This window comes from Miscanthus floridulus, unplaced genomic scaffold (assembly GCF_019320115.1).
Source record: "Miscanthus floridulus cultivar M001 unplaced genomic scaffold, ASM1932011v1 fs_675_5_6, whole genome shotgun sequence".
Classification (NCBI taxonomy): domain Eukaryota; kingdom Viridiplantae; phylum Streptophyta; class Magnoliopsida; order Poales; family Poaceae; genus Miscanthus; species Miscanthus floridulus.
In genome coordinates, this window is record NW_027097100.1 from 1 (window position 1) to 20,285 (window position 20,285).

The following is a 20,285-nucleotide window of genomic DNA, read 5'->3' on the forward strand; positions in this document are numbered from 1 at the left end:
TGGCAAGTGTAGAAAAGAAGAAGGCTCAAGCTCAACAACAACAATCAAAGCCAAAGCTAAAGCCAAAGAGATGTTTTGAGTGTAGACAAGAAGGCCACTTTGCTCATGAGTGTCAAACTCCACCGCCACAACCCTTGCCCAAGCATGCTAGACCCTTTGCTTTCAATGCTCACTACATGCTTAGAAAAGATTCAAGTGGAAAGATGAAAGTCATGTTCTTAGGACCCCCCAACAAGAGTAGACCTAAGAAGATTTGGGTGGCTAAGTCACTTGTTGAGAAGGTGAAGGGTTCTCAACAAGTTTGGATTCCTAAAGTTTGAATCTCATGTGTGTAGGTGAACTACAAGACCGGTGGAAGTCATTGGGTTATTGATAGTGGTTGCACTCAACATATGACCGGTGATCCTCGTATGTTCACCTCACTAGATGAAGAGGTAGATGGGCAAGAGAAAATAACATTTGGAGATAACTCAAAAGGCAAGGTTAAAGGATTGGGCAAAGTGGCAATATCAAATGATCATTCCATCTCTAATGTGCTATATGTTGCTTCATTGAGCTTCAACTTGCTATCCGTTGGGCAATTGTGTGATGTTGGCTTGCAATGCTTGTTCACCGAGAAGGAGGTTGTTGTATCCAAGGTAGATGACAATCAAGTGATATTCAATGGATTTAGATACAACAACTTATATCTAGTTGACTTCACCTCCGAAGATGCAAATTTGAAGACTTGCCTATTCACCAAAACAACACTTGGGTGGCTATGGCATAGAAGACTTGCTCATGTTGGGATGAGCTCACTCAAGAAGCTTATGAAGAATGATTTGGTGAGAGGGTTGAAGGATGTGAAGTTTGAGAAGGACAAGCTTTGTAGTGCATGTCAAGCCGGCAAGCAAGTTGCAAATACTTATCCAACCAAAGCTTTCATGTCAACCATAAGAGTGCTAGAACTTCTACACATGGATTTATTTGGACCAACAACATACAAGAGTTTGGGAGAGAATCTCTATTGTCTTGTGATTGTGGATGACTACTCAAGGTATACATGGGTGTTCTTTCTTCATGACAAATCCGAAGTTGTATCTTGTTTCAAGAAGTTTGCCAAGAGAGCTCAAAATGAATTTGAAGTGAAGCTCAAAAAGATTAGAAGTGACAATGGGAAAGAATTTGACAACACAAACATTGAAGCCTATTCTGATGAAGTTGGGATCAAGCATGAAGTATCCGCAACCTACACTCCTCAACAAAATGGTGTAGTTGAGAGGAAGAACCAGACTTTGATCACTCTTGCAAGAACAATGCTAGATGAGTACAACACCCCCGAAGCTCTATGGGCGGAAGCAATCAACACCGCATGCTATACATCAAACCACCTATTCCTTCAAAAGTTCCTTGGCAAGACACCTTATGAGTTGCTCAATGGGAAGAAGCCGGATGTCTCCTTCTTTAGAGTGTTTGGTTGCAAATGCTACATCTACAAGAAGCGGCAACACCTAGGGAAGTTCCAAAGACGTTGTGATATTGGTTTTCTTGTTGGTTACTCATCGAAGTCCAAAGCATATAGAGTATTTAATCATGCCACTGGCTTGGTTAAAGAAACATATGATGTGGAATTTGATGAATCTAACGGCTCCCAAGGAGCACATGAGAATCTTGATGATGTAGGTGATGAACCATTGAGGGAGGCCATGAAGAATATTCCGGTGGGAGACATCAAGCCAAAAGATGATGAAGATGATGTACAAGTCATTAACCAACCCTCTTCATCAAGTGTGCCACAAGATGGTGAAAAAGATGAGAGAGTAGAAAATGAAGATACTCATATCTCCCATAAGCAAATGGTGGTACAAGCACAAGATGTTGATGCTCTACAACCTCCTCCCCAAGTGGTCAATAGAAGAAATACACCTCTCCTACAAGATCATCCCCAAGATCTCATCATAGGGAGTCCATCAAAGGGAGTAATGACTCGATCTCAAAAACTTACTTCATTTATTGCTCATCACTCTTTTGTCTCTTGCTATGAGCCTACCATGGTAGAAGAAGCTCTTAAAGATCTGGATTGGATCAATGCCATGCATGAAGAGTTGAACAACTTCACTCGCAATGAAGTTTGGACTCTTGAAGAACGACCAAAAGGTGCAAGAGTCATTGGAACAAAGTGGGTGTTCCGCAACAAGCAAGATGATCAAGGTGTTGTTGTGAGGAACAAGGCAAGACTAGTTGCAAAGGGGTTCTCTCAAGTTGAAGGTTTGGATTTTGGAGAGACCTTTGCACCAGTTGCAAGATTAGAAGCCATCCGTATCCTTCTTGCATATGCATCACATCATGAAATGAAACTATATCAAATGGATGTGAAAAGTGCATTCTTAAATGGCTTTATTAATGAACTAGTCTATGTTGATCAACCTCCTGGGTTTGTGGACCCTAGATATCCTAATCATGTTTATAGGTTGTCCAAGGCACTATATGGGCTTAAGCAAGCCCCAAGAGCTTGGTATGAGCGCCTTCGGGACTTCCTCATTGAGAAGGGCTTCACCATTGGGAAGGTCGACGCCACACTATTCACCAAGAAGCTTGATAGGCATATCTTCATTTGTTAAGTATATGTTGATGATATCATCTTTGGATCATTAAATGAAGACTCATGCAAAGAATTTGGTGAATTGATGTCGAAGGAGTTCGAGATGTCCATGATTGGTGAGCTTACATTCTTTCTTGGTTTTCAAGTCAAGCAAATGAAAGAAGGCATCTTCATCTCTCAAGAGAAATACACAAAAGATCTTCTCAAGAGATTCAAGATGGATGAATGTAAGCCAATCAAGACACCAATGCCTACCAATGGACATCTCGACCTAGATGAGGGAGGTAACCCGGTTGATCAAACTCTCTACCGTTCTATGATTGGTAGCTTGTTATATTTAACCGCATCTAGGCCCGACATCATGTTTAGTGTGTGTATGTGTGCTAGATTTCAAGCTTGTCCTAAGGAAACACATTTAATTGCCATAAAAAGAATCCTTAGGTATCTTAAGCACACACCAAGCATTGGCCTTTGGTATCCCAAAGGAGCTATATTTGAGTTAGTTGGCTATTCTGATTCGGATTACGCCGGATGCAAAGTGGATAGAAAAAGCACATCTGGAGGGTGCCATTTGCTTGGTAGATCACTTGTGTCTTGGTCCTCCAAGAAACAAAATAGTGTGGCTTTGTCCACCGCCGAAGCGGAATACATTGCCGTGGGTGCTTGTTGTGCACAAATATTATACATGAAACAAATTTTGCTAGACTATGGAGTAGTTCTAGAGAAGGTACCTCTTTTGTGCGACAATGAAAGTGCGGTAAAACTTGCAAATAATCTGGTTCAACACTCTCGCACCAAGCACATAGATATCCGCCATCACTTTCTAAGAGATCATGTTGCTAAAAATGATATATCACTAGAAGGTGTAAGAACCGAAGATCAATTAGCGGATATCTTCACTAAACCACTAGATGAGGCTACATTTTGTAGATTGTGAAATGAGCTCAATGTACTTGACTTTAGCAACTTCACAAAAAATTGAGCTTGTGTTGTCCCTTGCATTCATTGTAATATGCAACATGTTTAATTTGTGGCAATGCATATAGGGCTTGTCTAACATGGTTAAGATAACCGCCGAAAAGCGTGTGAAGAAGCTTATAACCTTGGATCAAACTTGACAAGCAACTAGATTTACTCACAAGTATTGCATATGCATGAATGTTGTTTTGTCCTTTTGTTCCATTTGCCCTTTTATTGCCTATTTTCTTAAAAAGGAATAACAGCCTAAGGCAAAATATTTTGAAAAATATGAGGGTTTGAGAAAGATCACTCACATCAGTCCCAATTGGTGTTTATTTGGATCTTATTCAAGTTGGGACTTGATTGGGAACAGGCAGCGCGGTGGAAATTTGAAGAGTTGCTGGAAAAGGTGCACCGGACGCTGCACCGGACGCTGCTGTCTAGCGTCCGGTCAGTTCACAGGAGGTGAACTGCTGGTGAAGGAGTGACCGGACGCTGCGTTTGTGCATCCGGTCAGGAAGGGATCCAGCGTCCGGTCATTTGAAGGTGAATCAAGCTGTACTGATCGGACCCTGCCTGTGTCCGATCATGGACCACCGGACGCGTCCGGTCCCGATTCTAGAGGTATAGGACCTCTCTGGAATCAACCGGACGCTGGGTGGTAGCGTCCGATCGCTACCACCGGAGTGTCCGGTCAGTGGATTACGTGCAACATCGGGACTCCTCTTCCATTTCCTTCTCTATCGCGTTTGGGACCCTCATATAACCGTGCCATCGGGTATTTCTTTTTAACCTAACCGCACCACCACAGCTCAGTGCCCGACTCCTGTGCCGCCGTAGCTCGCCAACGCCACCGTCCAGCTCGCCTCGCACACCATAGCGCCTCCCCTGCCTCGCTCGCCTCCGCACCACCACAGCCCGCTGCCGAGCCTTGCCGCATGCCTCTTGCGAGTCAGCCACGCCGATGTCAAGCCCGTGGATCCAGCGCCTCCAGTCTTCCTACTGCTCAAGAAAGTGCCCTCGATCTGTTTCCTCCTTGGTAAGGCCAGATCATTGCTCCAAATTTGATTTGCCTGTGAATCTAGATCAACTGCATTGTATTGATTCCCAATCGCATTCAGGGCTTTCGACCTAACCCTAGCCGGTTCCGAGGTTCCCCCGCGCGACGTCTTTTCTTTTCCCGGATCGCCGTTTCGTCAGGTAGCTTGCCCGTCGTCTCAATTTCATACCTACATTACTTGCTACCTAGGTTTTCGCATCTATTAGATATATTGTATTTATTCGTATATCCATCTATTCTATCGTGCAGTGAGTCAGTTCCGTTGTGGTTCTTGTGGCAGTTGGCAGTCAACTCAGAGCCAAGCTTGCGAGTAAGGATCGAGGCCAAGCCTCGAGAGTGTTAGTTTGTCTGTTGATCTTCATCAGCGGCAGTTCACCCTCTTGTCAGTTCAAATGGCTCGCACCAAGAACGTTGGTGGTGGCCCAGGTGATGATGATTGGAGGCCCCCGCCTCGCCAGCCTGCAGGATCGAAAGGCAAGTCAACAAAGCAGGTGACATCCAAGAAGCAAAAGTACCCCGATGCAGAGACAGTAAGAGCAGCAGCTGTTGCAGAGGCCGTAGAGCGTGCCGAGAGAGGAGGCGCTCGCAGTGTTGTTGTCATAGCAGATCCACAGCTCACATCAGCATAGAGGGCAGCAGTTGAGGAGGCTGAGCGTCTTCATGGTGGTCCACCTAAGACTGTCATGATGGCAGGACGTCGACTGGCTCTTGAGGAGGCTCGACCTCAGGGGGAGTCCTAGCAGGAGGCAGAGCAGCAGCCCCCACCAGTAGAGCCTCAGCTAGCTCAGGAGACTCAGGAGGGTTAGTAGGCCGAGGAGACCGTGCCGGCACCCTAGCTATGCCGCTCTGGTCGGACCAGTGCCATAGTACCACCGAGGCCAGCTACACAGCGCAGGGGTTCATGCCCACCGCCCAGACCACAGGGTCCACCTCCAGTGGTACACCTCGACTTGAGGGCCACCACAGCCAGACAGGTTCGCCAGTTGAGATTTGTTGAGTTCGATGTGTGGTTCCCTCCGAGGAGGGATGAGAGAGCAGCCGAGGGGTTCTACACGCCGCTCCAGGAGGATTTCTATAATGCCTATATCAACAGTGGGGCAGTGTTCATATCATAGAGAGTCTACAGTTTGGAGTCTATTGTGGCAGCAGTTGGAGAGCACATCCGACCCTACTTGTCATATTTACTAGGGCTCACAGATCTGATTGGCCGGATAGGAGTATATGTACCATCTTGGGTCCGACAGTTTTATGCTTCACTCTACGTTGATCCGCATCACAACTTCATTCACTTTGCATTCAACGGCAGAGATTACAGAGTGATGAGCTTCAGGGCCTGGGAGATACTGAGGTTATAGGATCAGCCTGTCAAGTTGCATGAGGTATGCTATGGACAGCAGGAGCCTCTCAGGCATCCACATGGAGGGTTGGTGCCCCCTATAGATCTGGTGCGACATTGTTTCAAGGAGCCCTTTGGTGAGGGGTCGAGCAGGAACCCCAGTGACCTGACTCCTACAGCTCGTGTGCTAGAGGCGATCATTAGGAGGACACTACTTCCTAGGTTGGGCTACAGAGAGGGTCTAACTCGCCTATAGCTCTGGCTCCTTAATGCCCTGATGTAGCAGACTGTGTTCAACATTTGGGACCTCCTTCTATCAGAGATGGAGGATACTATTGCTGAGGGCTTCAAGGGTCGCCGACAGCTTCCTTATGCACATTGGGTCACATTCTTGATGCTACAGTGTGTGCACGTCAGGACCCCTGAGTTGGTTGCAGAGTACAGGGCTGCCACCATAGAGTTTCCCGCATATAACATGGCACAGAGGATCAGGCACAGCACTCCACAGGCACCAGCTCATCCCAGTCGTCGCCCAGATATTCTAGAGACAGCAGCTCAGCAGGACGAGATCATCAGAGGCATTGCCGCCACAGAGGAGGAGTAGCTTGAGGCACAACAGGGGATGACTGAGTCCAGTGATAGCTTAGATGATGACTATCTGCCAATTCCCCAGATGCCTCCACACAGACATGATGCAGAGGCCAGCAGTTCTAGCTCAGCTCCACCAGCACCATAGACGGACCCCGCATTGATTGCCATTCTTGAGCAGATGCAGCAGGATCAGGCACGACAGGCACAGGAGACCGCTACCAACTTTGCACAGTTCCAGGCTCGTCAGGACGAGTTCCAAAGGCAGCAGCAGCTTCTCCAGCAGCAGCAGCAGCAGATGCATCACCAGCAGATACTCATGCAGCAGCAGCTTATGGGCTTTATGCAGCATGTAGTGACAGCACTTGGGGCCCCACTGCCACAGCCTTCGCCCCAGCTTGCTCAGCCTGCCACCACTTCGACGACTCTAGCTATACAGCCCAGTGGGCTTCAGAGTCAGGGACAGCCTCCAGCTTAGTTTGCTTCACCTACAGTTCAGGTGTCCCAATGGTTGTCCTCACCGGTGGTTGCCCTGTAGTTCACTCCATATCACACGGGCTTCTCACCAGAGCAGTCACCCTCACTTTTTTGTACCTAACACGTCAGTCTCCAGGAGTCTTGGAGCATCCTTCAGCGAGTTGACCGGCATGCCTACACCGCCTCATATGCATGCCGCCGGTCCTTCTACAGCAGCCCCAGCCGTAGTGACTACTCAGAGGCTTCCTAGCTTAGTCACATCATCAGATCCTACAGATGTACCAACAGCTTCACAGGCAGCACCTGTCCTAGCTTAGACCCAGACCGCTTCAGTGACACTTCCTACCACAGAGGGTCAGTCAGTGCAGAGCTCAGGGTCAGATGATGATGGAGCCTAGTTCTAGCTTGCCCCACGTACTTTAGCGCCCGACTCATCCGCTACAGCCCCACCGACCGACCCTTAGGTTTTGGTGTTTGACGCCAAAGGGGGAGAGGGTTCGAGTATGTAGACTCAGGGGGAGCGAGTTTCAGGGGGAGCTAGTTGTCTAGTATTAGCTTATTATATATATTTGGAGTTTTATTTGTGAGACACACTTATTTATGCATTCGTGTGATTACTTTCATGCATATTATTATATCTATGTGATAGTGCTATCTACGTGATTGTGATATATGACATGTGTGCTCGCTACTTTACATTATTTATATGTCATATCACTTGTGTTATGCTCATTTGCCTTTGCTTCCGCATTTTTACTCCGATGCAAATGAGCTTTGTTACTTGTACTCATGCTAAATTCATATCCTTTGAGTACATTGTGTTGGCTTGGGTCATATAAGCTTGACTAACACTTTTGTTCTTATTGACAAAAGCTTATATGAACCAAGCCTGTCAAAAATCTCACTCTTTCACATACTCGAGGCGGTATTGTCATCAATCACCAAAAAGGGGGAGATTGAAAGCATCTAGGCCCCTAGTTGGGTTTCGGTGATTAATGACCATACAAGATTACTATGACTAACGTATGTTTTGTAGATGTAATTAAGTTAGGTCATGGTAATGGAGATCGATTGGGCAATCAAGGTTATCATGCCCCTACGATGGAAATCATTTCGGTTTTCAAAGGATGGACGACAAGGTTAAGGATGACTAGTTCTAAGTGTCGATTGGAGTCGGAGAGACACTTAGAGTAGTTTAGGACTTTGTTTTTCCTTTGGCTATACTATTAAGGGGGGTATGGACGGGTAGCTTGACCTAGTTGAGTCTAGTGAGTTAGGTGTGGTGCACACTTGTTGAAACTAGCTCTAGGTAGCTCCTATGAATGCCTAAGATCCTTTGGAGCAAACTTCATTCACATATGATCGAGAGTTGGAAGTGAATGGAGGGTCAAATGCTGACTGGACGCTGGCCCCGGTGCGACCGGACGCTGGCTGCAGGGTCCGGTCAGTTCATTTAATCAGCAGTCTGCGTTCGGTGCGACCAGACGCTGGAGAGGTCAAGTGACCGGACGCTGAAAGGCAGCGTCCGGTCGACTCCAGTAAGGTTCCAGAGAAGGGAATCTGTGACCGGACGCGTCTGGTCAGTACTGACCGGACCCTGAGGGTTCAGCGTCCAGTCGAGTCCAGTAAGGTTCCAGTAAGGGTTTTATGCGACTGAACGCGTCCGGTCAGTGCTGACCGGACCCTATCAGCGTCCGGTCAATTCATTTTTACTGGTTCACGGGTTGAACTAACCGGAGCGTCCGGTCACCACGTAGAAGCTCATAACGTTTCATTTTTTTAGACTGCCTTATAAATAGAAGCTCCACTCGTGTGTGGAGTTACTTTTGCTCATTCCAATAGCTGAGAAACACGTTTGTGAGTGCCAAGAAGAGCAAGGTCCTAGTGAGGTGTTTGTGATTTGAGAATCCAAGAGTGAAACCTCATTAGTGAATCAAGAGTAGACAAGTGTGCACCCATCTTCTCATTAGGCTTCGTGTGGTCAAGTGAGAGTTCGTGCTTGTTACTCTTGGTGATCGCCATCACCTAGACGGCTTGGTGGTGATTGGGAGCTTGGTGTTCACCCGGCGGAGCTTGTGGGTGACCCAACTCAAGTTGTGAGTGGCTTTGGGTGATTCGCCGCGACGGAGTGTCGAAGAATCAACCCGTAGAGAGCACTTGATCCTTGCGCGGATCAAGGGGGGGCTACACCCTTGCATGGGTGCTCCAACGAGGACTAGTGGGGAGTGGCGACTCTCCGATACCTCGGTAAAACATCGCCGCGTTCCTCTCTCTATTTACTTTGAGCATTTACTTTGAGCAATTCAATACTTATCTTTATATTCATAGAATTGCCATGCTAGAGTAAGTTTGGAACATAGATTGCAAGTCTTTTGTGCGTTAGTTTTATAGAAACACTTTTCTAGGCACAAGGGGTTAATTGGGCTATCCGTAGGATTTGATTATTGCAAGAAAATTTAGAATTAGCCCAATTCACCCCCCCCCCCCTCTTGGGCATCTTGATCCTTTCACAAAGCTTTCATGTCAACCACAAGGGTGCTAGAACTCCTACACATGGATTTATTTGGACCTACAACATACAAGAGTTTGGGAGAGAATCTCTATTGTCTTGTGATTGTTTATGACTATTCAAGGTATACATGGGTATTCTTCCTTCATGACAAATCCGAAGTTGCATCTTGCTTCAAGAATTTTGTCAAGAGAGCTCAAAATGAATTTGAAGTGAAGCTCAAGAAGATAAGAAGTGACAATGGAAAAGAATTTGACAACACAAACATTGAAGCTTATTGTGATGAAGTTGGGATCAAGCATGAAGTCTCCGCAACTTATACTCCTCAATAAAATGGTGTAGTTGAGAGGAAGAACTGGACTTTGATCACTCTTGCAAGGACAATGCTAGATGAGTACAACACCCCCGAAGCTCTATGGGTGGAAGCAATCAACACCGCATGCTATGCATCAAACCGCCTATTTCTTCAAAAGTTCCTTGGCAAGACACCTTTTGAGTTGCTCAATGGGAAGAAGCCGGACGTCTCCTTCTTTAGGGTGTTTGGTTGCAAATGCTACATCTACAAGAAGCGGCAACACCTAGGGAAGTTCCAAAGACATTGTGATATTGGTTTTCTTGTTGGTTACTCATCAAAGTCCAAAGCATATAGAGTATTTAATCATGCCACCAGCTTGGTTAAAGAAACATATGATGTGGAATTTGATGAATCTAAAGGCTCCTAAGGAACACATGAGAATCTTGATGATGTAGGTGATGAACCATTGAGGGAGGCCATGAAGAATATTCCGGTGGGAGACATCAAGCCAAAAGATGATGAAGATGATGTACAAGTCATTAACCAACCCTCTTCATCAAGTGTGCCACAAGATGGTGAAAAAGATGGGAGAGTAGAACATGAAGATACTCATATCTCCCATAAGAAAATGAAGATACTCCTATTTTGTCCTCTAATTCGGAGTCCGTTCTTAAAACTGGTCTAGTTTTCGCATAAGAACTCAGATTTCGACGTTCCATATATTAAAATCGATCAAAAAAATTCGGATCCATCCATCCCCGGCTTTGCCAAGGTCAGAGATTTTTATTTTGGTCAAAAAGTGGTCACAAGATCCTCTTTTCGTGGTCACAAGGTTTTTGTCGATTTCGAGCACGTCTTCTAAAAATTCCACAGGCCACGTCTTTCACTTGTTTATGCTCATATTTTCTGTGGTTACTTCTTTTGTGCTCCTAAGTGAAGAAAAAATATCAAAAAAATAAAAAGAAAAAGTCAAAGAATCCCAAAAAAACAACGACAGCCCAAAAATAAAGAAAAAATAGAGGGGTAAAAGTGGAACAATATCTAGAGGAGCACATAGAGAGCGCTATTTGAGTTGTGTTTGCGTGTGCTGATTTCTGCCTTGTTCCTAATCATATTCTTGCTGTTCACATCACTTGATATATCTGGTACTTAGAACATGAGTAGGCTAGCAACTTAGACAAGTACTTGTGATACTTATTCAGCTTCGCTATTCAGTTGCGAATTTTGCTATTCCTTGCTACTATATTGTGCCTGTCCAAGCTCCTCTTTCTTTTAACCAAGTACAGGTTTGCCTTACAACTGTTACACTCAAGCTACAACGGTATCACAGTCATCGACTGATTGCACCACCTGTTGCTTTGGTAAGAACACTTGTAAGACCGTGATAAGACGCTTGAGAGTTGAGTGCCTTGTTTTTTTCCTTGTCCACAACCTAAGTAGTTGATAGGGATAATACTTTTGTGTTGTCTTTTGCTGTCTTCTAACAATGACAGGTTATTCGTATCCACCGACTTATAATGGTATAGGTGCTGATGAGTACATGGAGTGGGAAATTGCCATAGATAACATATTTGCTACTCGCTTTATGTGTCTAAGGAGGAAGGTAACAAATGCAGCTAGTGTTTTGTGACATTCTGCTTTATCTTGGTGGGAGTCTTTAGATCCTTCTGATACACCTCAAACTTAGAATGATATGAAACTTCTTATGTGAGAAACCTTTGTTAATCCACCTCCTGTTTTGACTTCATATGATGAGGTGTACCATTTAGAGGAAGAGTCTATTGTTATTCCTCTTGCTATGACTAACCTTCTGTAGGATAATGTACATAAGTGAGAGGATGACATGGAAGAAAATGAGGAGCTCACAACCTCATATGCAAATTCAGAACCATCACTTCATAATGCACATATTACTCCTGCTGAAAACATAGGTAATGCCCATGGTGCTACACTCACAGAAGGTGAGAATTGTTTTAATGTACTAAATTCTTCCACACACCATGCTATCATAGAGCAATTGTTAGTTGAATCCTCTCTTGATTTATCTTTGTCCCATGATAATTTTCTTGATGTTCCTTGTGATAAAGATGAATTGGATGATGATGCTTCAGCTTTACATATTTTGGAACCAACCACTTGCGCTGAAAATAAACATGTTATTCATATTGCTACTAAAACTAATGAGTTCAAACTATTGTCTTCTTTACATACTTTGGGTTACATTGAATTTGATGTTTTTTGTAACCTAGATTGTTTGGAGGAGAGCCTATTTAAATATTTTGATTTGCCTTGGTTTTCTAAATATACATATCATGTTATTGGCAAATATAACAACAAGGGACAATATATGATACATCGAGTATGCATTCGCAGTAATATGAATTCTCATTTTGTTGTACAAGATTATGATCATTTAGATGTCAGCCATAATAATACAAACATTTTCTCATGTTCCTCAAAGAAACAAGTTCACTTCCAAGAAGGGGAGCATTGTTGGTTGCTACCTATGTCTGCTAGATCATCTATTTCTGCATTATCTTTGGTTAGTTCTAATCTTTTGCAGGATAGTGTTGACATACATCGTATATATTCGGATCATGGAGTCTACATGCTTGCTACAATTTTTATGGGAGATGACATGCTACAAACTTGGAAACATGGTCACGTTCCTTCTCACAATTATTTCAGTTCCCTTTGTTTTTGCAACCCCGTTCTCCTTTATGTTGTGCAGGATCAGTTTCAAGCATAATCGACGCCGAGGATGGCTTTTCGTCAAGAAGGGGAGGATGATGAGGACATGACACCTATGCATATGACCATGTTTGGCACAAGGTATGGAGGGGTAGGAGGCCAGCAAGGGTGTCCAAGTCAAGAAGGAGGTCCGAGGCTAATTCGGTTCGAGTCCCCGAGGTGGAGGCCCAAAGCAACTCAAATTCGAGTCTGTCTCGGCCTCCAGAACCAGTCTGCCATAAACTGGTCACCCAGGACGCATCTGAACTCCGTTTTCGACAATCCACATATGGTTGGAAAGCTAATTTGATAAGAAAGCCAATCCAAGTGGTTTCACGTCAAAAGACCTTTGGAATCAATGGTAATCGTCAAAACAACTTAGCGTTCAAAATCTGCCAGGGTGCTGTGACACCCTCTTTTGATCTGTTGGACCGTATATCGTGTTTGGGCCCATTAGGGGGCGCGTCCAGGGGGGTGACGCCCAAGACTCTATAAATAGCAGCCGTCGCTCTCCTTAGGGTTTGTGTTTTGTTTAGTGTTGACACAAAATGTGACGCACTGTGCCGCACACACAGCAAGCCGAAAAGCGTAGCTTCAATCGGGTACCCGGGTGCTTCGTGATCCGGAACGTGCCAGTCAGTTTGACCTGAAAGAAACTGACAAGGGATAAAACAGTTAAATGTCAAACCGGAACATGTCGGGTGAGACCAGACAGTTCCGTATATACGGCCCTGAAGCCACTTACAACGACATACAGCTATAGGAAGCTGTCTGCCAACAAGTTTATAAATCATTCGGCTAATCGTAGGATGGACATACGTAAAGATCCGATTGCCGAATGCATATGCATGGGAAGACATGTTTGAACAAGTGAAATTGATTATGCGTTAATGCATATCCAAGCTCAGCAATCCAGCCGAGTTGGGGTCCATGAAGAAGGAACGTGTAGATAAACATGATTAAGCCAATCTAAAACCTGCGTCTGCCGCACGACACCTAGTTTCGTCAAAAACTTAAACGTGATTAACATGCATGAACCCACAACATGTGACAATCTAGATTAAAGTAATTCAGCCATTACGAGCATGTTATCTATTTGCAAAGGTATTATGAAAGTAATGATCATTGAAGCTCGAATAAAACCATAGAAGAGGGCCGAACAATATCAATCTAGATTGGGCAAAAGTGTGTTACAAATATATAAAATATTTAAAACATGCAACACAGGATAACTTGATGAATCTATTTAGATTTTGCCGTAATCTAATAGAGCCGATAACTGTCTTGCTTCCACTAAGCATATTGAAGCAAACACCTGCCGCACGGTATCTACTCATAAACAAAGTATAAGCAAAGACTTCTTGATTGTCAAGCAAAGATCCGCCGCACGATCATTGAAAACAAACAAGACTACTTGCATCACGTCTAAATCCACCGCATGATACTAAACATGATAACAAGGTTGTCGGAACTTACGGAGGTCGACGGATCGATGACTCCTCTCGAAGAACTCGACGACACGACAAAAGGACTCGAAAGTTGGCACGGGGCCGGTTGTATTGATTTGGTTGTGAACCTCTATTACAATGGTCGAGGGTCAATATTTATACCCTAGACTAAACACGAGTCCTAAAAAACTACGATTTACAAAGGAACTCTTAAACAAACTTGGAAACTACGATTCCTTGCCCCAAACTCTCAGAGTCCTTTATTATTACAACTTTCATCTTTTCGATCGGCTTTGCTTGCCATCTTCTGCTTTCCCGAATGGAGTCACCATCTTCTGAAGTAACCGACCGCACAAGCATTTAGCCGACCGCTCGTTTTGTTTGCCGAACACCTTTCTTCCCGCATGTGGGCCTACCTGTCATCTTCCAGAATTGACCAAAATCCAGTGTTAACACATGCCCCCTCAATTTCGGGATAAAAGTTGTTTTATTCTGAAATTGACCACAAGCTCTTTCATCCTCCTAGGTCATCACCGTTCAAAACCGCAGCCGCCGCCCAAGAAAAATTTTCAGCGCAACCTCAGACCTCCTTCAAATCTTCAATGGCGACCCAGGATGAAATCCCAGAGGTAAATTTTATTTATATTCGGCAATTTTCATTTCATTCTTCCGCTTCTCTCTTGATTTACTCCCCTCTGATTTCAATCATCTTCTAAAGGAGTACAAGAGCCAGATTCTGATCCCTCATGCTGCCAACCCCGATTCCTATTTCCTCGGCCCAATGGGAAATCCCGACCCTTCTGAAATCATTGAGAAGGAAACCCAAAGAATTCCTTTCAAGTCTGGGATTACTTCACCAAACCGATGGCCAAACACATTCAAGAATTGGCCATTTCCCCCAATTACCGGATGGCGCAACTGGTACAGGAGAATGTTGGAGAAAAGCAGCAGCCACTGGGAAAATCAGGACATCAGTCATTGTCTGGAGTTATCTTTAGCTGAGACACCCAGGAATGATTCCCTTCTGATAGCAGCTTCTCATTTTTGGTCTGACGCTACCAATGCCTTTATCTTTGGCCATGGTATTATGACCATCACTCTAGCCGACGTATTCATGATGACTGGTTTGAATGTGTCATTGCCAGTATATCCTCATAAGTACAAGAGCAAAAGTAATCAAAGAGCCGTCAGTTCTGGATGTGGATGGGTCAAATATATCCAGAACTATATGAATGCATCCGGCACCGTTTCTGACAAAGAGTTGAAAGCTTTCATGAATATGTGGTTATGCAGATTCATCTTCTGTGGAAGATCCAATGAACCAACCCTGAATCACATGGTAATGGCTGAAGACTTAGCTGCAGGCACCCAGATCCCATTAGGCAAATATCTTTTAGGGTCGGCTTATCATATGATGCATCAAATCACCCTTCAGATGCGCCAAAGTGGAGAAATTTCTTGTGTGAATGGTCCCTGGTGGCTAATTCAAATGTGGCTCCAACTATATATGCATCAGATAACCCCTGTGAGCCTCCTCAACCTAAGTTTTCCCTCAATTAACTATGCTGAAGGCAACACAGCAAAGGTTAAGGCTTGCCAGACTTATGGAGAAGCAGCAGCATCTATAAGCATTGATATAGACATTGGTCATCTCTTCAAGCTATTTTTCAAAGGATTCGGCAATGTGCTCTGGTTTCCTTACAGAGAAAATGAAGATCTGACTCTACCCTGCAAGTTTAGCTATGAAATTGGTTGCTCAGGCCAAGAATCCACAGAGATTTTCAACTCTTTTATCAAACCTTGCACTCTGCCATCCGAATTTCATCATGGGAGATTAGTACAGTCCACCTATGAATTCTATTATCCAAACATGGTGGCCAGACAATTAGGATGCGGCCAACTGCCTCCAAAATTCCTCTTCTCAACAATCATAAAATCAAGGGAAGTAATAACAGAAGGAATGGAAGCCAAGAAGGTCTTTGAATTAGGATGGGAATTACCAATATATGAACCATCTCCCTTTGGGCTAATAGATGCTGCTCATCCCTTCTTTGTCTCTTGGTGGCAAGAATGGCATGCTCATATCTTCAATATATCAGTTCATTCTTTATGCAAAAACTTGCAACCCGATTTTGCCTCTGACAGTGAGGTAATTTTATTATGCTCATCATTTCTTGCTCTTGAATCCACTTCTTATTTTAACATCTGGTCATGCACAGGATCTCGAGTTTACTCCCCCTGCCAAAGCAATTCAGTACTATCCAGCTGGTCCCAAACCTGCTCTGGGGTTTGATGCTCCAGGCTTAAAGGAATTCATGAAAACTCCTGTAACTTTGGATTCAGCACCTTTAAAGGCATTCATGAAAACTTCTACTACTTCAGCTGCTGCATCTTCAAGAGGAAAAAGCAAAAGGAAAACACCTGAAAGTTTCCTCTTACCCAAGAAACCAAGGACCAAGAAAGCCAGATTACCTCCTAAGGTATGAATCTTTTATTTTCCTTATCAGGTCAACAATTTCACTTAGCAGTAAGCCTGACTACCTTTATATCCATTACTTCCATTGCAGCCACAAGTTGAAATTCTCACACTGGGCAATACCTCAGCACCTGCAGAACCAACCCCTGAAGTCTCTACTGAAGATGAAGAAATTCATGATAGAGAAATTTCAGAGACTCATGAGGCTGAAGATTTAAAGGCTCATAAACCTGATGAGACTATAGGTAACATTGTTCAACCAATTCTCTTTTCCTTTCTTTTTAACAACATCTATCCCTTATGCACATTATCATTTACTTTACTGAAAATAGATGAGATCTTAGATGAACTGGCAAGGGAAACTTCTCCTGATCAATCTCCAGATCCGTATCCTCTGAACCTTCAATCAAGTCCTCCAGCAAGCCAGGGTATAACTCATCCTGATGACCAATCAGCCCAACAGGTAATGCCTTGTCTCATACTATATTTTAGCAAAATTACCCAATCGGCTAACACCTTCTTTCTTTCTCTTTGTTTAGAAGAACATCACTAAACTGACCACCAGTTACTCCTTCTCTATTGAGGACTACATTATTGAGAAAGGTGAAGAGATCACTTCTCATCAAACTTTGTCACTGGAGAATCAGGCTCGGCTAAAAGAAGTGATTATTCTACTGAATAAGGATACTATTAGTCTGGTTCAGGATGCAGACCAGATAAAAGACCTCCTTGAACTCATTGATCAAGATATCCCTTCTGCTCTCAAAGCTCCCCTAGAATCTGCAGCCCATCTTGATGATCACTTTGCTATGGTGAAAAGGGCAACCAAGAACATATCTTCGAGGGCCGCTCTGCAGAAGGATAGATCTTTGAAAAAACTGGAGATTAAAGATCTTCACTCTCATATCCAGACTACGAGAAATTCTTTGGCAACCTTGGAGCCTGAACTGAGATCCATGGAGGATGAAAAAATCAGACTAGAAGCTCAACTAGCCGAACTGAATGCCAAAATTCAGTCTCACAGGGCCCATATAACCAATCTGCCGAAGAACATAGAAGCAACTTCACTAAAGATAGCTTCGACCATCAAAGAAGACCAGCAGATCAAAAACAAGTTATCCAGCATCCAGAGTTCTGAAGATGAAGATCACAAAGTGCTAGATAATGTTAGTCGAATCAGGACCGAGGCCATAGAAGCAATCAATCATCTTCTGAACCAGTAGACATTAGGCTTGTAATAAACTTTAAGTGTGATACCCTTTTTTCCTTGATTAAACAACTTTATGTTCACTTATTTTCATCCGTTCGGAAAAAAAGCAATCGGCCATCTTCCCTTAAATTACTCGATTAGAATGTAGCCGATTGTCTCCATTCTTCCGATAACCGAACGAATCCAATCCAAACACTATGAGGGCATAGCCGAACAACGTTGGCTCCAATAAATCATGGAGATATTTCAAGCGACGTTCGACTTAACTCAGGCCTGGCCCAGTCCAGTAACGGTCCATCAAAAGGGAGAAAACCTACTCCGCCGTTCGGGATTCTCGTCCCACAACCCCGTGGAATTCGCCACGATCTTTCGCTTCGGCTCATAAATAGCCCCTCCCATTGGCCTTCATCACTATCTTTGCCTCAGCGTTCTCACATCCGTCTCTTCCACTTCCTTCGTCTGATTCATTCTAGAAAGAAACCCTAACCTCCGTCAAAGCAAATGACGAACAGCGGCAACCGTGGCAAGCGTCCTGCCGACGGAGAGGCTGAAGGAAGCAGAGCATCGCGCTGCCGGCGTCGTGGGTATGATTCGGTTCTTTGCCCCCTTTGTAATTTCCTCGTTCATCTCTTAATTCCAATCTCTCCCTCCCCATTCATCAGGATAAGAGTCATCAGCTCCAGCCAATACCATCTCCTCCCTCCGGTGTCGGCAGCTCAACCGGGAACTCCATCATCCGGCTCCTCCGGGTCTTCCAGCTCCTCAAGCTCTTACCATTCCAACCCTTGGGGTTCGGCAGAGCCAGCAGATGCACACCACCCATACTCCCACGAGGAAGCGCTTAAGTTTCGCCAGGAGAGGGATGAAGCCCGGGAGGAGCTAGGCGAAGTCTCCAAGAAGTTCGGCATCGATCAAGCCGAATGGGAGGATCAGCGGAAACAATTCTGCGACGCCATCACTGGTTTGATATCTTCATTTAATTTTATCATCCTGACTTCCTTTGCTTGCCGACCCATTTCTTCTTTCATGCCCAGCTCTTTCCGCGGAAAATGACCGCTTGAAGACGGCGGCGAACAAGATTGCCGACAAGGTGAATGCTCAGGGGGAGACATCCGAGGCACGCCTTGGTGCTGTGGACGGCCGCATTGATCAGGCCGTCATCCAAGGTGTGCACCTCGGCGCTTCTCTCGGGCTGGCGGCAATGACCTCCCAAACCAACGAGGACTACTCCTCCCAGCCAGTTGGCTTTGTTGGAGGACGCCCGGACGAAGTCGACGACATCGATGAGCGTCTGGAGGCCTACGACGATCATGCTGCTGCCCTTGCCGAAATCACAAACCCCCAATCCGTCCTTAATAAGTTATTTGAGGAGTAGTTTGTATTAGGACGAACTTTTATAAATAATCTCATCCTTTGGAATGATATTTACTTCTTTGATTCTTTTCGGTAAAATCCCACTTGCGATTGTCAGAAAAATGCCGAAAACAACCCAGTTTTGGATAAACATTCTTGTGCTAGAGGCGATGCAAACTGCATCGGCTATTCTGCGCTGAAGGCGATATAAACGATATCGGCTATTTCCAATCTTGCATCTGATTTTTTAGGCTAAAGGCGATATGAACAATATCGGCTATTTTTCAGTCTTGTATCCGATCTTTTAGGCCAAAGGCGATTTCCTTCTGTCGGTTTTTCTGATCTACACTCACGATCCAACCTCAACACTGGGGTAGTATTTCTTAAGAAATCTTCCATTAATAGCTCTGGTAAACTCCTCCCCAAATAAAGTCTTCAATATATATGCATTGCCAGGTACACATTCTACTATTCGGAAAGGACCTTCCCAATTTGGAGACCATTTGCCGAACGCTCTATCCTTTGTTCCAACCGGCAATACAGTTTTCCAAACCAAATCTCCTTCTGCGAATTGCTTCAGCCTAACTCTTTTGTTATAATACTTGGCGACGCGTAATTTATTTTTCTCAATATTTTCTAATGCCTTAAGACGAATCAAATGTAAATCTTCCAATTCATCCATCATCAGATTCTTATAGTCTTCTTCTGCCAATTCTTTCTGTAAAATAACTCGCCTTGATCCTGACCGTAGTTCCCATGGTAACACAGCATGATGTCCATAAACCAGTTCATAGGGAGATGTTTGAGTGGACCCATGACAAGCCATTCGGTAAGCCCACAATGCTTCATTAAGAATCAAGTGCCATTTCCTTGGTTTTTCATCAATCTTCTTCTGGATAATTTTAATCATAATCTTATTTGATGCTTCTGCCTGACCATTAGCTTGTGCATAATAAGGAGAAGAATTATATAACTTAATCCCCATACTTTTGGCAAAGTCACAGAATTCTGAAGAAGTAAACTGAGTTCCTTGATCAGTTGTTATAGTCTGAGGAATCCCGAATCTGTGAACTATATGTTCCTTAACAAAACTGATCATATTCTCTGACGTTACCTTCTTCAAAGGGATAGCTTCAACCCACTTGGTGAAATAATCCGTGGCCAAGAGTACAAATTTGTGTCCCTTACTAGAAGGAGGATTGATCTGACCGATTAAATCCATACCCCATCCTCTGAACGGCCAAGGCTTGATTATAGGGTTC

General features: G+C 44.3%; 1 protein-coding gene across 4 annotated transcripts; it reads left to right on the forward strand.

Annotated features, from left to right (window-relative positions):
• The first annotated feature begins 13,101 nt into the window (after positions 1-13,101).
• On the forward strand, positions 13,102-19,826 carry LOC136532649 (uncharacterized). 4 transcript variants are annotated; one of them, XR_010778269.1, is made up of 5 exons: positions 13,102-16,133; positions 16,204-16,464; positions 16,552-16,923; positions 17,000-18,631; positions 18,705-19,826. XR_010778269.1 is itself a non-coding variant. In XM_066525248.1 (5 exons), exons 2-5 carry the CDS (start codon positions 15,855-15,857, stop codon positions 17,681-17,683), a joined length of 1,596 nt encoding a protein of 531 aa, XP_066381345.1. In that variant the 5' UTR covers positions 13,102-14,613; positions 15,556-15,854; the 3' UTR covers positions 17,684-19,826. The 4 variants fall into 4 exon arrangements, 3 of the variants coding, with proteins under 3 accessions (XP_066381345.1, XP_066381344.1, XP_066381343.1); XM_066525248.1 differs by having other exon boundaries at positions 13,102-14,613; positions 15,556-16,133; positions 17,000-19,826; XM_066525247.1 differs by having other exon boundaries at positions 16,552-16,705; positions 16,793-16,923; positions 17,000-19,823.
• Positions 19,827-20,285: the final 459 nt, after the last annotated feature.